Genomic DNA, 15,375 nt, shown 5'->3' with positions numbered 1-15,375 from the left:
CGCTTTTTAGGGTTTTCATTTTCACAGATCTCGCTACTCAACTATGCACTGTTCCGTATTTTCTGTATGGCATTAACAAAGCTTGATATGCAGAGTCGGCCTTGGTAGCATAGTCAGTTGTGGGTTCGATCCTGGCCCAGGTCGATGGCATTAAAGTGTGTTTAAATGAGACAGACTAATGTCAGTAGATTTACTGGCATTTAAAAGAATCCTGCGGGACAAAATTCCGCCACACCGGCGACGCTGATATAACCTCTGCAGTTGCGAGTGTCGTTAAATAAACCATAATTTAATTTTTTTATATGCAGATTTGAACCTTAGAAATATCTAACTGGCGATGTTGTAGTTGGTTGTATAATATATCTACATGATACATCAATAAATGAAAAAAAAAAAAAAACTGAGCCAGAAATTGAATTCAGGATCTTCAAGAGTACACACCAGTGCGCTTGCCTCATTTATTGTGATGTTGTTAGATGTTTCAGATTCCATTATGGTTTGAAAACACTCTAGCAATGGCTCCTTCTTCTCATGAACAATATTTACTGTTCTTGTTTAAAACTCCATCTTGTTGCCCCAGTTGATGGAATTGTCTTTCAAACACATTAATTTAATATAGACTGTGTGGAGATCGAGAGAAGAAAGCAGGGATACTGGATACATTAGCAAAAAGTATGCAAGCTTTGTAGGCTATTTTGTTTAGCGGCTCTTTCCATTATGAGATTCAACTGATGGGCACTTAATTTCACATTTCTCCTGAATTGTTAAGGTACTGAACTGAATAGACTGTAAATATTGTACAGAATTAAACATTGTCGCACTTGTTATACTCACAACATTAAAGAAAATGTAGTTAAAACTGCGTGCTACTGACAAATTGCTGCAAATTTTGCAGCGCCTGGAAACTCTGCACTCATGGCAAAGGGCTAGCAGGGGGAAGGGTAAAACTAACGCGCAAAGCTTCTGAGATGAGACTGGCAGCTCCAGGGGAGGAAGTGGCTTCACCCTATAGTCCTTGTCTCTGGTTTCGCTCTGGCTAACGATTGCGTGCATGTCAACCCAGTTTTTTTTTAATTCGAGCGCTAAATAGAGACTGTATAATAAATGTATTTCACAACATAAAACGAGACAAGAACCACAAATGTTTGGGGGTGCTGCAGCTCCGCAGCCCCCCTTCGAAAGCCACCCCTGTTTAAATTTCATTCTGCACAATTCATTTTAAAGATTCTTCAAGGACGTAATCACATTTATGCATATTGGTATGCATTGTATGGTTCATAATTATTTAAACAGTAATGTATGTTAGAAATGTTAACATTGTCCTGATAGCCATTTTGTCAAAAAATTATGTGAAGATTCATGAAAATAGTTTATTTCCATTTGATGAGGTGGATTCCAAACTGGTTTAAGTCAAAATTACATTTTATGAGAAAATTGACAAAAACTGATAAAACAAAATTGACGCTTCTAGTGCCTACATATTTCATTTCATTAGTAGTTGACTTTATTTTGACACTTTTCTGAAGTATTTCGAGTTACTCTGCTTCTTATATAGATTTAATGGACTAAGGGCTGGTATCATAAACGGCGTTTAAACCTTATGTTCATTTTAAACTCAAGTTTTTCGTTGTGCTTCGTATTATAAACCTTAACTACCAGCTAACATTGTATTAACTTGAGTTTAACTTGATCGGCAGTTTTCTGCTGTTTGAACTGCAGTTCAAGGCTCGACAGTGCAAGATGGTGGCTTCCGCTATACACATGGACATGAAAGACGTTTTTCGGAAACTTATAAGTGATGGTGAGGAAGTGATCAATATTACTGAACGACCACGGTGGCCAAGAACTTTTCAAAGTAGACAGTCCTAATCATCAGAATTAGGCTTTACAGTACCTAACCTTGTTTCGAAACATTGAAACTCGAATACAACATGCAACAAAAAATGAAATGTGCAAAAATATGTGTGTTTTAGGGTATTAATTTAAAGATTATTTGAAAAGTCAACGATTTACTTTTCAATTTTGAAAACATTCTGTTGAACCTCTGCATCAGTTATTATATAGTTGTGCTGCGCTATTTTTTCTCTGGTAACGATAGAAGATTTCGGAGATGTCCATAAATCTACTGTAAGTCTATTGCACATTGTACTGTGTGTGGCAGACAGTCTCCTGGTAAGATTTACAATTAAATATTGGGGTCTGTTTTATAAACACACTAATAATATTACGTAACATTACTAAACTCTTACAAATAATTTTATTATTTGACAGACTTCTGTTTCATAAACATTCTACACAACTTATAAAATATGCACACTAATATTATAGTTACAATAATTAGTCAGCTGATTGTGTATGGCTATAGCCCTCTTGGGTTGCAATGTGTTTGGGAGTGTAACGTTGGTAGCCAGCATTAAGAAGCTATTTGAGGTTAAGTCTGACAAGCATACTGAAGTAGACGGTATTGGTCCTCTACAGGTTTTTATGATATTTTCTCTATTATTGAAGAACAAAGATGTTTCGTAATGAAGATTGTTCACGAGCATCGGCCATTTTAACAGCAATAATATAATAAAACCACAGTGATCGTCTTCTTTTCTTTCCTAGCAGTAATACTAATCGTATTCACTATAGTTTAACTTAACTGAGACTCCAATACAGCACATTGAGTTAAACTCTCGGTTAGGTTTAACTTTCGTTTAACTCAATATTCAGATTAACCATATTTATAATACTGGGCCTTACCGTTTTTCAAATGGATCTAAGTCAAAACTTAGGAGAGTCTGGACAATAAACTTTCACGGGTATATATGGACTTGCAAAGGATACATTAAAACGGAAATGAAATAACTTACAAATTTTGAGAAGGAACAAATTTTATGTCCTGGATCATTCCTTTTTCACATTTCCATATAAGCTACAGTTTCTTAACACTGAACTTGGCGAGGAGGGGAGACAGTCTCTTGCACTGTTTTCCCCTGCCATAGCCCTAATGTCTCCTGACATTTAAGTTTCGAAATGCAGTGATCGAATCTGAGACGTGCACATTCCTTTTAGTTTGCTTGTTATCGCATTTTTTTTTCTAGTCTCCTGTGACCTTGATTCATAAAATACCTGCACAAAACATTCATTCACTTCAATCCAACTTGAGCGATTAATAAGAATGTTTTAGCACAAACAGTAACACCTAGGTCATTAACTTTCGAACAGAATACTTGACTGCAATACAGGCTTCTTGTTTCTAGGTCTTTTGTTTTGGTTTCAGCAGGAGAAAAAAAAAAGACAATCAAGTAGTTATTCTGTTCATACACTGTTTGTAACTGTAGATTTATTTTTTAAATATTTTATGTCATTTTTTAAATTGTTATCATTACAAACATGTTTTTTTGTTTTGTGAGAATGGGTTATGATCGTTTTCCGTCTTGCATGTGAAACTGAACTGTTTCTCACATTTATGGTGATATTTACACAATTCAAACATATTTCTTATTCTCTTACGTCTTCTTCGAGACTCTAAAACAGCATCACTATTTTCTTCAATATAAATTTTATTAATTTACGGATACCATGTGCATTCTAGCAAACAGTGTAAGTGACTATTACACATAAAGTATAGTCTAATGCATGTAGCTCATGCATGCTGACTTAGATCAGTTTGGAAGCAATAAACAGAATACTTAGGATAGTTTGAAATAAATTTAATATTTCTCACTGCATGTAACAAATGATTTATAACATTATAGAATATATCTGCAGTACTTGGGAAAAGTGACATAAGTCAGTTTTCACAAACCTTTTTTGATAATTTATTGACAACTTACACTGGTTTATGTCGATTTGATTTTTTTCTGTATGAATTATTATAATGGGAGGAATACCTATGTATTTTTTTCCAAGCGAACAGATGTTCTGTAAGTTGTCAATAAATTATCAAAAAAGGTTTGTGGAAACTGACTTGTGTCACTTTTCCCAGCACTACAGATATGTTTATGTCCCTTTGATAGAAGGTAAAATAATAATTCTGAAGCCGTCTTCAGTTAAAGTCTTAAAAAAATGACTTAGGACACTTTGGAATCCACCTCTTCATTTAAGTTATGTTGTTCCGAATGTTGTTTCACATTCTGTTCACATAAGATTAAATATATACCATTTGCTTTATGAGTGCTATTTTAATGTAAGATGTGGTTTTAACTGCATAAGAATTTTGTGTTTGTGCATGGTTTACTGCAGGCTGGAATAATTGAAGAGATGCTGGAGGAAACAATGGATACTCTAGAAGATCAAGATGAGTTGGAGGAGGAAGCACAAGAGGAGGTTGATAAAGTAAGAAACTCACTATAATCTTTATATATCATCATCATCGTCATCATCATAATCATCATTCCTGGCTCTACAGTCTGATGTGGGCCCTGACCTTCTTCAGGAGCACTTTCTATTCCTCTGTATTTACTGCCAGCATTTTCCAATTCTTCATTGCTGGGGTTTTACAGTCAATTTCAATTCCTTCCTCCTATCTAAGCTTTGGCCTTTCTTTTCTTCTCGTTCCATCTGGCTTTACCATTAACAGCTTCCTTATTAGGCGATCCTCTTCCATTCTCATGAGATAACTGATCCATCTTAAATTTTATATATGTATATAGGCCTATAATATTTTCAGGTATAATCTGCCACTTTTCCTTCACACATTTTTAGTCAGCTGGTATTTCATTTGAGTTGTAATCCCAGCTATTCTAACAAAGGAAGTGTTAATGAGTTCATGCTAAAACCTCCCCTCAAACTGCGTACATAGTTAGATTTTCTACAGTAGATGGACTGATATAAAAGTTAGCTACCCATATTAACTACGTATAAGATTGTCAAATTGAAGCTAGAATGAAAGATTATCAAAAAATTTTGTAACCCCAGTTTTGGGTAGCACGCAACCTTGCCCATTGCATCCATAACATAGTAAAACTTATTTTATACAATTTGTACTTATGTATTTTTCACACTTGTTTGTTTTTTTCTGAGATTCCGGCAAAATTTGTATACTTCCCATGTTTTATTCGTTTTGTTATACTTTTACAATCGTATTTTAAACCCCATGAGTTACGAAATATCATTTATATGTTCTAAATAAATTTTTCTCGAAACTAGGTTTGCCATAAAAATGTAAGAACCCGAAAATACAGATATTTTCCTTATTAAGATGCTGCCCACATTGCAATTCGTGAAAATTCGAAGCTGCCCACACCTATCCTGGCACGTGCTATTCTCCATGGTAAATCTCCTGCAGATGAGGAGAACCAATCGGAGATAGCAGCAGTGTTGTAATATAGATGGCTTTTGCAAGAGAGTGACGTCTCATGTGAGAGAGAAATGGCGATACCGGAGTCAAAGGGAAGAAGAAATCGGTTTCCTGCTGCGTTAAATATTTATCACATTGTAGGTCCTAAGATAGTCAATCAATTGCGCTGTAATTTTTATGATTGATAGGTAAATGTCTGAGGAAAGCATAGAAAAAAGTTCGAAATCAAAATCTTTTTTGGAAACAGAGAGAAAAAATAGTAACTTCGAAGTTGTCTGTTCAAAATAGACACACCTTCAAAAGTTAGTAAGTGGCAAGCTTTTTTGTTTTTCACGTTAGATGGGTGGTCAGAGTGAGAAAACTGTTGAAAAAGAATGGAAAATACTTTTAAAAGTTATTGCTATTCAAAATCTTTACTAGTTTCTGAGTTACGGTGAGTTAAACGACCGTTTTTGCTTCGTCAAAGGACTCGAGACTCAGCCTTTTGTCTGTTAAAAGAGGAATAACGCAGGAATATTAAAAAAATAACAACTCGTGAAATCTAAATATCAATTGTATGTGGTCTGCATAAAACACAACCTTTTGTCTCGCTTTCATCACTACCACTTGCTTTACTGAACGACAAGGCATAACAGAAATATTCTTTCACATGAACGAGAAATGACCTGCTTTTTGTGCAAATATAAATATGCTACATAGAGAAGAAGAATGATAAGAATGTGTCAGCTTGAACATGTGTGTTTGTTTTCTGTTTTCTTGTATCTACGTATCTTGAGTGATGCAGGTGTTCTGAACAATTTGATCTAAAATTATGTTTTTTTTTTTTTCGGACATGCTTATAAATGTATTCTCTTATTCTCTTTATATCTGACAAGTTACTGAATTTCAGAATTAAATAAATGCTCGACTGCCAACATTCCCTTTCTTAACAATATTCCTTTATTAGGCAGTGCTGCATTCTTGTGATTCCTGCATATGACCTTTAGTGGCAGGAGTTTGATCTTAACACATTTCGGAAGAAAAGCGCTATTGTTTAGGACATGCAGGAGGTTTGCCATGGAGAATAGCTTCAGTATGGTAAACTGGTTGTGCACGAGTGGGAAAAACCATTCAGAGAGGGGAGAGAAGTACCGGTATGTGTGCAAACTCCCATCTCAGAGCTTGTTGCACAGAAGGAAGATGAGGTACAAGGTACATCAAAGCTTTGATCATACTGAATACAGCTACTCGTAACACACCTCCAAACTGAAAATATTTTAATGTAACTGGAATAGTTATCCCTATTTAAGTGTATGGGCTATTCCATATGAAATCGGACAACGAAATACAATGACATGTCAGAATTGTCTGAAAATTCGTACAGAGGTTTAGTATGTGGGAACTAGTAAATGTACAAATTTTGACTTCCTTTAGCTCAGTAGTTTTTCTGATAAAATTCCATAAAATTTAGCATATTTTGTATTTTATTCTTACTTTCAACATGTACTACTACGTCTGGCATCGAAATAAAAACTTAAGCTATAGCTAATTTAGTAGTGCACATTTAAGTGTATCAATGGGGTATAACGCATGTATTTTATTGTTTGTGGAAATTATGGATATATTGTTTTTTTATGATTTATAACATGTTACCAGCAAAAAAGTATGGATATAAAATATTATAATATTAGTTATTGTTGAGACAAAAACCATACAATTTTTTTAAAAAGCTATTTTAAATGAAAAGCCGTAAAATAAATATTTCAAATCTCGCTATGAAAATATGCTCTCCCTGCAGCATCATGCGAAGATGTGAGAGGCGCCTTGAGTGGTCTTGAAACAGCTGGTGTGTTGTCACAACACAAGGAATGAGACGAATATGTGACCCACCAGCCAATCTTCTGTGTGTATTATTACAAGGTGACAGTGGTTATTCAATTCCAGTGGGTGACTTAATATAGAATAAAGCACAGTTTACAGATCCAAGATTTTCATTATTTTGTTGCAGCAAATTAAAAAAGCTGCTATATTAAGGTAAGTTAGTGATTACATATTGTCTTAAGGGAACCCGTATGTTAAAATTTTAGATTTTCATGCATTTACGTATTTGTAAGTAACTAGGCTGTTTTTACATATAATGAGATAAAATTTTGAACACTCGTTCTTCAAAGTAGGAGAAAACATAATTTAAAATTGCATATAAAACGACGTAGTAGTTTTGGAATAATTCAGATCTAAATTATGCTAATTAATTATACATAATCAATTTGATAGGTACACTTTTCAAAGAATATATTAAGGCTAGAGACTTGAAACTTTGGAGGTCTAGTAATAACGCTTTGGGCTATAATTTGCCACCTCTGCTAGACTGCTGACTTATTTCTTACATTATTTAAATCAATTTCATTTTTTATAATTAATTTACATAGAAAAACAATCAATCCTGTGTCACTGATAATGGAACTAACAATGTTAGAACAGTAATTGTGGTAGCAAACAATTACTAATACAATAATAAAGTACTGTTCCAAATTTCAGACTGATAGCTGCAATAGTTTTTTTAGAAAAGTGTACCTAAATTATAAAAAATGTAGTTTTGAGAAAACAGTGGATAAAGTTCAATCTTACAGTTACTGTAGTTTCAATGCATCCCTGGATTGTAATCATCTTCCTTTTCCTTTTCTTCTTCTTCTCGTCTTCTTTTCTGGTTCCCCTTCGCAGTCCTATGCTCTTTTGATTGGGTTTGCACCACTTTCTTACCTTCTTTTACTCTTCGGACTTCGATGGCATATAGCTCATGTTCCATACTGAATCCTGGTTTTATGTCCATCAACTCCAGAACTTTCTTTCTGCTGCTACTGCCATCATTGAAAGTGATAACAGCATCCAGGACACCAGTCTTGAGGACATTCAGGCCCACAAACACTGTCTTTGGCAATCTCTCCCATATAGAGTTGTTGAAACTTTCATTGGGGTTTTGGGTGCAGCCGGATGTACATTTCTCTACCAGCTTCTTGTCAGCAAGATCTCTGAATATTGGCTTTACCTTCAACATGACAGCTTCTGGTAGGGAATGTTTGTGATCATATACTACATTTTGAGCTTGTGCTTTATTATAACCGCACCACAAATCCAGACCTTTGGGACAGAGTTGATAGTATGGTTTCTCGTTGGTTGAAATTTTATGGAAGTATGTAACCCATACACTCTTCCTCATTTCTTCCACATTCCCTGTGTTCCTTCTAATGGCTAAGCCATAGTAGGTCTGAAAGAGATCAATTTTTGTATTCGTCAAATGACCCGCTCCAGCGAGTGTCTTGCCATCATCCAGTTTTATCCACTTTAGTTCCTTCTTGAGTCTCCCCAGTCGTGCTCCCATTCTCTTGTGGACGTGGCCTATGCATTCAAGTTTTTCAATTTCTACCCCTTCCCCACAGGGCTTGTCTTCTTGTACCTTTTTGAAACCCTTGCTGTCACTATCACCAAGATATTGCACACACCGAATATTCAGAGAATCCTCAGACTGTCTAAAAATGTTCAATGCACCTTGCACCTCCAGTCCTCCAATATAAACTTTATAGTTTTTTGTACATTTATGTACAGTTCCCTTTCCCTGTCAACATATCTGAGAATATTTTGTCAATATTTCCACTGCCAACACCTTGCCAGTGAGTAATGATGTTGCAGTGACAACACCATTGAGTGACATATGCTCTCACTTTTGCCAACTGCCATCGAAAGCCCCACATATGTCTCTATTGTCACCATTCAACTCCACAGTTTCCATTGCAGCTTGTCTCATTGAGGCTTCTGCAATTTCAGAGAGGAATTCTTTTATGAAGAAAACTTCTCTGTCAAACCTAGCAGGTGTAGAAGTAAGATTCATAATAGCACAAAAAGTTTGTGCAGCCTGTCTGCCCTTACCAATGCTTCGCATACCATACACAGGTCTTGTACTTACATTGTACAGCCTATTTCTGTTCATTGCAGATGTCATTGTGGCCTTTACACTTTCACAATTACTGCAATGTAAATTTATTTTTGTTGCCAACCCTCTCCTGGAACTAATGTTTTCAAACATTTCCATACAGTCTTCACTATTGCAGAACAGAGTAGCCAACACAATTTTCGTCTTGTACATGTTTTCTTATTCTTCTTCTTCTTACATGAATTCAAGGAGAAAATAATGATAGAAACAGACTGCAGTCGAACCTGTGGTCGAACGAACTACAGAAGTGCCAGCGTGACGCTAGCGTGCATTTAAATACCCACGCACACTCAGCCATTTAGTCATAAAAAGTCATTGAAAAAGATCCTACCGCTAATATTGTATATATCAATCTGTTCAGAATTGAATAAGGAATAATATTAAGTAAAAATCTAAAAATCGATGTTTTGGTCAATTTTAACATACGGGTTCCCTTAAAAGCAAGAATTATACCAATCTTAACCATCACTAAACAGTAACAGGTTAGTGTAGTGATTATGTAAGATCTGTATAAAATTATTTCAGTATTCAGAGAAATACAACTTTCATTTCAAATTGTTTTCGAATGCGTGAACTACTTGCATAACGGAACTTACGAGCTGCTAGCGTTGGCCAACTACGCACATGCTCAGCTTGCTCTGGGGAGCACGCGGCAAAGAAATCCAGAGTGAGAATTCTTTTCTTTATTTTATTTTCCACCCTTACCCAAAGAAAATTTTGGATCTGTAAACTGCGTTTTATTCTATATTAAATCACCCATATTGTTGTATTTTTTATTTTTTAGCTATTTCGTCAAAAAAAGTAATATAAATAAATCTTTCTAGTCAAGTGAATAAGAATTTAAAAAAAAAATCCCTCCAAAGTCATTATATCACTCTCTGAGTCTGTTTCAAAAAGAGATGCTGTTGAAAATCCTACCACTATGTCTCTGAGCAATGTTCTTCCAAAACTTAGAATTTTACGAAAGTACGATAAATTTGACGCTCTATAAAATGAAAAGTAATACTAGTTGGAGATATTTTAACCCACCATTATTCTTATCCAGTGAAGGCCTTTCAATGACAGAAGCACTGTTTTTTTTTTTAAATGCAAGGTCAAATTTTCTGAAATTTTGTCCGATTTCATATGGAACAGCCCATATGGTTTATGCCATAGGTACAAGCAAAAGTAAAGAGTCCAAAATGACTGACTTTCTTGTAAAATAATCGCATGTTATTAAATAATGCAATTTCAGACGTTTCTAAATTGTCGTTTCACGTTTTTCTCACTTATGTGGTTTTTTTCATACCCCATAAAAACATATAAATTAACTTTTACTGTATTGCAGAAGTCGCGTTCTACGTGATTAAGTGAGATTGTTTTTTTTTTATTGCATACACCTTGTATTTTGGTGCATGACCTTGCAGCAGTTGCTCAATCTATGAGCCTATCTGTTACATACCAAAACAATGGAACTGTTGAACACTCCACTTTTGTCCACACACGTGATAAAAATACAAACACACATGATATATATTATTTAAATGCTTAATCATTGCTCTGCATCCAGTTGAGTCCATGTGACTATTGGAGTGAAAAGTGAGTGTTGCAATCTAATAATATATTTGTGCATGAAATACAGAATGATCCATATAAACGTTTACAATTTTAATGAGTTATAATTTCCCTCTGGAAGCTAGTATAAACTTGAAATTGAGTTTAATGATCTCAGTGGCTCTGGGAGAATCTATATTGGTACCCCTACCATCCATTGTTGACTATTATGACTATTCTTGGCTATTAGTAATTAGTTCGCAGCTTCTAGTTTTTGCAGTCATAACACGAACATGCAGTTCTCAATTCGGCAGTGTGTTTTTATTGTAAAAGCATATTGGAAGACAAATTCCTTGATTCAAACACAATGGGCATTTCAAAAAGAATTTGGTGTGCACAATATTCCAACCAGGCCCACAATTTTATCGATGCAAGAAAGCTGGTTACAAGTGGCTCACTCCTCAGTGAGAGTGGAAAACAGACTTGCACTGAGTAAAGATTGTGTTGATGATGTTTGAGGATGTTTAGTGAACTCACCAAAGAAATCATTGTACCGATTGAGCCAGGAGACAGCCTTCTCATGTCATACGTCAAACGATTTCATGAAATTTGTAACCAGCTTCTTCGGTTAATCGCCTAATCTCAAAACATTCTGTGGTCCCCCAGATCACCTGATCTAACCTTTCCAGACTTTATTTTATGGGGCTAACCTAAGGACAGAGTATACAAGAATAGACCACAGTCACTTACTGAACTCCTTGAGGTCATTAGGAATGAAATCAGCAACACTGACGAGGATACACTTCAAAGAACATCATGAAATATGGTGCAACTAACACAGTTGTGTATGGATGCAGGTGGAAGACATTTTCAACATTTACTCTGAGGAATCTCCTACAGTTACTCTGTAATTCAGAACAGATTGCACACATTTACTATTATTGGTTTAGAAGTTTATTACTGTTATAAGTAATTACATTTGTAAAGGTTTATTTGGCTTGCTCTGTATAATATAAAATTATGCCTCATGTGCTTTCAAAAGTGTCGAAACATTACATTGTCAAAGTCAATAATGTGTATGATTTAATGAAAGAGGAAGCAAAGAATAAAGAGTGATTTACACGAGCATTAGCAAAGCAACAAGAGTATTAGTATGTTCAGTTTCTGGGATTTAAAAATATAAGGGAAACATCAGGAGGCAGGGACTTCATTTCATACTCCAGGGAAGAAACACAATGTTCCAAAGAAGATTACTGAAATAGACAATTTTGATAAAAAATTTTGTTCGACATATCATTAGAAATTTTCTCGTTCAAGAGGGTTCTATTCCAACTATAGGGAAATTGTTGCCCAAATTATAAAGTTACTGTTAATTTTCGAGGGAGCTGCACAAGTCTAAGAATTCTAAAATGTCTTGTTTTTAGGTGTGTTAAAACGAAATCTAGTAGGGGAATCTTGATTTAAAAAAAAGATATATATTCTAAATGTGAAGCTTACTTGACATGTTTTTGAAAATAGAGATGAAAATATGTATTTACTCGAATATAATAAGCACCTGTGCTAAAACCACTCAAGATTTAAATTATATTATCAAGACAAGTTACCTGTAGCTTTTCATCACATTGATCCTCACTTGCAGTGTCAGAAGTGGAACTTCCGGTCTACAGGACAAGGTTGATGTCAGAATCATCACTTTCATTGTCTGCTTCAGTATTGTCCCAAAGGATGCTGTCTTTACTTCCATCCAGCACATTGGAGATCCAACACTTGAATAACTGAATTATTACATAATCAGGAATCTGTTTCCACGCAGCTGATACCCAGGAGCAATGATGCGGTGTGAAGCATATTTGTTTTTTTCCTGTTCCTGTCAATTCTTTTTCTGGATTTACTAGCCACCTTTCCTATTGTTGTCGGACTTTCTCTTTAACAGGCTTATTAACACATCCAGGAACTCTGGAACTGATGTTATTCCTCCTGGAATTACCACTATTTCGGTACTGAGACTCTAGCTTTTTCTTCACTTTTTCAGTTAAATGTCACCAAAATGCATCAAGACAGAGCAGTGATGGTAAGTTCAGCAGTTCTCTGATCGACACCCTGAAAGAAGTTCAGTCCATTCCATCATTAACTCTTCTGTCATTCAACTCTGCTTTTGCTGAGATCTTTGATGATATCATCCTCTTGAATATAAAAAGTGGTGGAAGTTTGTGTCCATCTGCAGTGACTTTTAGTGTAACGGTTATCCATTGCTTTTAATGGGAACTTCTTTTGCATGGCCAGTTATATAGGCGTTTTGTTAGCATTTCCAATCTGCCTCATGAAAAAGTTTCCTCATTTCGAAAGCATGATAACATGCTGTTGAAATTTTTGTAAGTTTCTTTTGAAAATCCAATGGGAGTTTCTATCAGATAGTGACTCAGTGCCTTAGGGCTAGACTGATGCATTGCATAAAGCTATCAACCCACTTGTGACTACCCTTGAATGTTTGCCTTGATATGTTTAAGGCCCTAGCTTCATCGCTGGCCTTTTATCTTATTAATTCACTATTCACATGTAGGGCTTGTTTTCTCCTACTTCGTACATAGCAGAAAACTTGCTTGTCAACTTCAGGCTGTCATCTGTTTTTTGTTCCAGAGAACTTTTTCTGTTTGCTTTGCATGCAAATAATGTTGACTTATAGTTCTTCCATAATCTAACAATGCATTCTTGTACATCGAAAATTCTTCTAGCATCCCTATTACCATGCTTTTTGGCATGTGTTATTACTTTACTTTTGAAGGAATGTCTTAAGATTTTCTCCACTTCTTCACATCCATTTTATCACTAATGAACATTAACACGCACAAAAACTTGTGAAACACTTGTTCTTTCTCTGAACATTGATTGAGAGTGACTAACGTTATGCCACTCCTTCATCAGTGGTTATTGGTGAAATCTTTTGATTTATTTAAAGACACACTATTGTTAAAAGCTGTATGAATTAGTGCTCAGAATAAATAATGGAAAAAGTATCATTAAATCATTAACATAGTTAAAAATAATATTCGTTTTAATAATGATTGTTGTCAAAAATGGAAATGAAATTAAACATGGAAAGTGCATAAAAGACAAGCAGACAAGAACCTGCATCTGCCGTTTCTGTTGGTGGTTTCCCACCATTTCTCATAGCATAATTCAAATTTGTTTGAGTCTGAGTGGATATACTATATGAATATCGTCGCTTTACTGCCAGAAGGTCGTATGTCAAGTTTTCACTGAAAATGAGTTTATGTGCTCATTCAATTCAAACACATACGAACTATCTTGTGACAAAAGATCGTATGTTGAAAATCACTCTCCAATAACGTAGACGTGTATTCCATATAGGTGTATGTTATTATTTTCAAAAGTTCTAGAACCAAAAGGTCGTATGTTGCGTATACAACGTTCTAGCAGAAATAGCTACTGAATATACTATACTAGTGTACATCCAACTCGTAACTTCATATCGAGAGGTCTCTTCAACTAATAGTGTGGTGTTTTGCCGGTAAACTGGTGGAAGAATGTGTTCACGTGCAAGGCTGATTTTGGAGTTAGCTCAGAAGAAAAATGCAGAGAATTTGTGTGCAAAAAATGCAAACTAAGTATTCAACAATAGTATATTATAATAACAAATCATGTTTTTATTTATTAAAGTATGTAACCCTGATTAAATGTTAGGTTATATTCTTTCATTACTAGTTCTGCATCACGATATTATGATTAATCAATCAATCAATCAATCAATCAATCTTCGTAATGTATCCAGCTGTTTGCTGACAACATAAAGTCCACTGCAGTTTACTCAATTTTTGTTTTTCATGAGAAATGAGGCTTATTTTGATTGGTGTTCAAAACTAAATAACTTAAAAGTGAATACACAAAATTTTGTTGTTTTTGGAGAGTATAATTATTATAGAATTAATAAACGCCGTGTTTAAGTGATTTATTTTCATTGTAGGTATGCAATAAATTTTTTGGACACTCTGAATATTGGGGAGAAAACAGTAATTACTGCCAAGAAGAAGGAAGCTGGGGGTCCTTCATTTGTAACAGATGATCGACGTGGTTGTCATATCCCTGCAAATAAAACAAATGATCAAGCTGCTGAAGATGTTAGAGAGCACATTAACTTATTTCCTCGAGTAGAGAGCCACTATTGCCGAAAATCATCTACAAAGCAATTCCTCAATGCCGCCATGAATATCCAAAAAATATACCGGCTATATAAGACATGGAGCGCAGAGAAATGATTTATACCCGTAAAAGATAATGTGTACCGTAGAATTTTTACCATAGAGTTCAACTTGTACTTCCATAGTCTAAAAAAGGATCTCTGCAGAATATGTGAAAAATATAATTACATAACTCCAGAAGAAAAAACCGCTTTTGGAATTGAATATCAAAGACACATTAATAACAAATGTGATGCAAGAAAATAAAAAGCGAATGACAAACACAAAGTGAAGAATGTCAGTAACTTCAAGAGTTTCACGTTTGACCTGCAATCTGTGCTCTATACTCCTTGTTCTCAGGTCTCAACACTGTATTACACAAGAAAATTGTG

The 15,375-nt window shown here is 35.0% G+C and overlaps 1 protein-coding gene across 2 annotated transcripts in view; it reads left to right on the top strand.

Annotated features, from left to right (window-relative positions):
* Vps24 (vacuolar protein sorting 24) overlaps positions 1-15,375 on the top strand; it is a 35,972-nt gene that overhangs the window by 13,701 nt on the left and 6,896 nt on the right. Inside the window, exons 5-6 of one of the 2 annotated variants that reach the window (XM_069839663.1) lie at positions 4,231-4,323; positions 12,820-12,858. In XM_069839663.1, coding sequence (XP_069695764.1) covers positions 4,231-4,323; positions 12,820-12,858 — 132 coding nt within the window. The remainder of the gene's footprint in view (positions 1-4,230; positions 4,324-12,819; positions 12,859-15,375) is intronic. The other variant, XM_069839664.1, reaches the window with a different exon arrangement.

This window comes from Periplaneta americana, chromosome 11, assembly GCF_040183065.1.
Source record: "Periplaneta americana isolate PAMFEO1 chromosome 11, P.americana_PAMFEO1_priV1, whole genome shotgun sequence".
NCBI lineage: Eukaryota > Metazoa > Arthropoda > Insecta > Blattodea > Blattidae > Periplaneta > Periplaneta americana.
The sequence above is the reverse complement of the archived record's forward strand: the minus strand, read 5'-3'. Positions and strand labels throughout refer to the sequence as shown.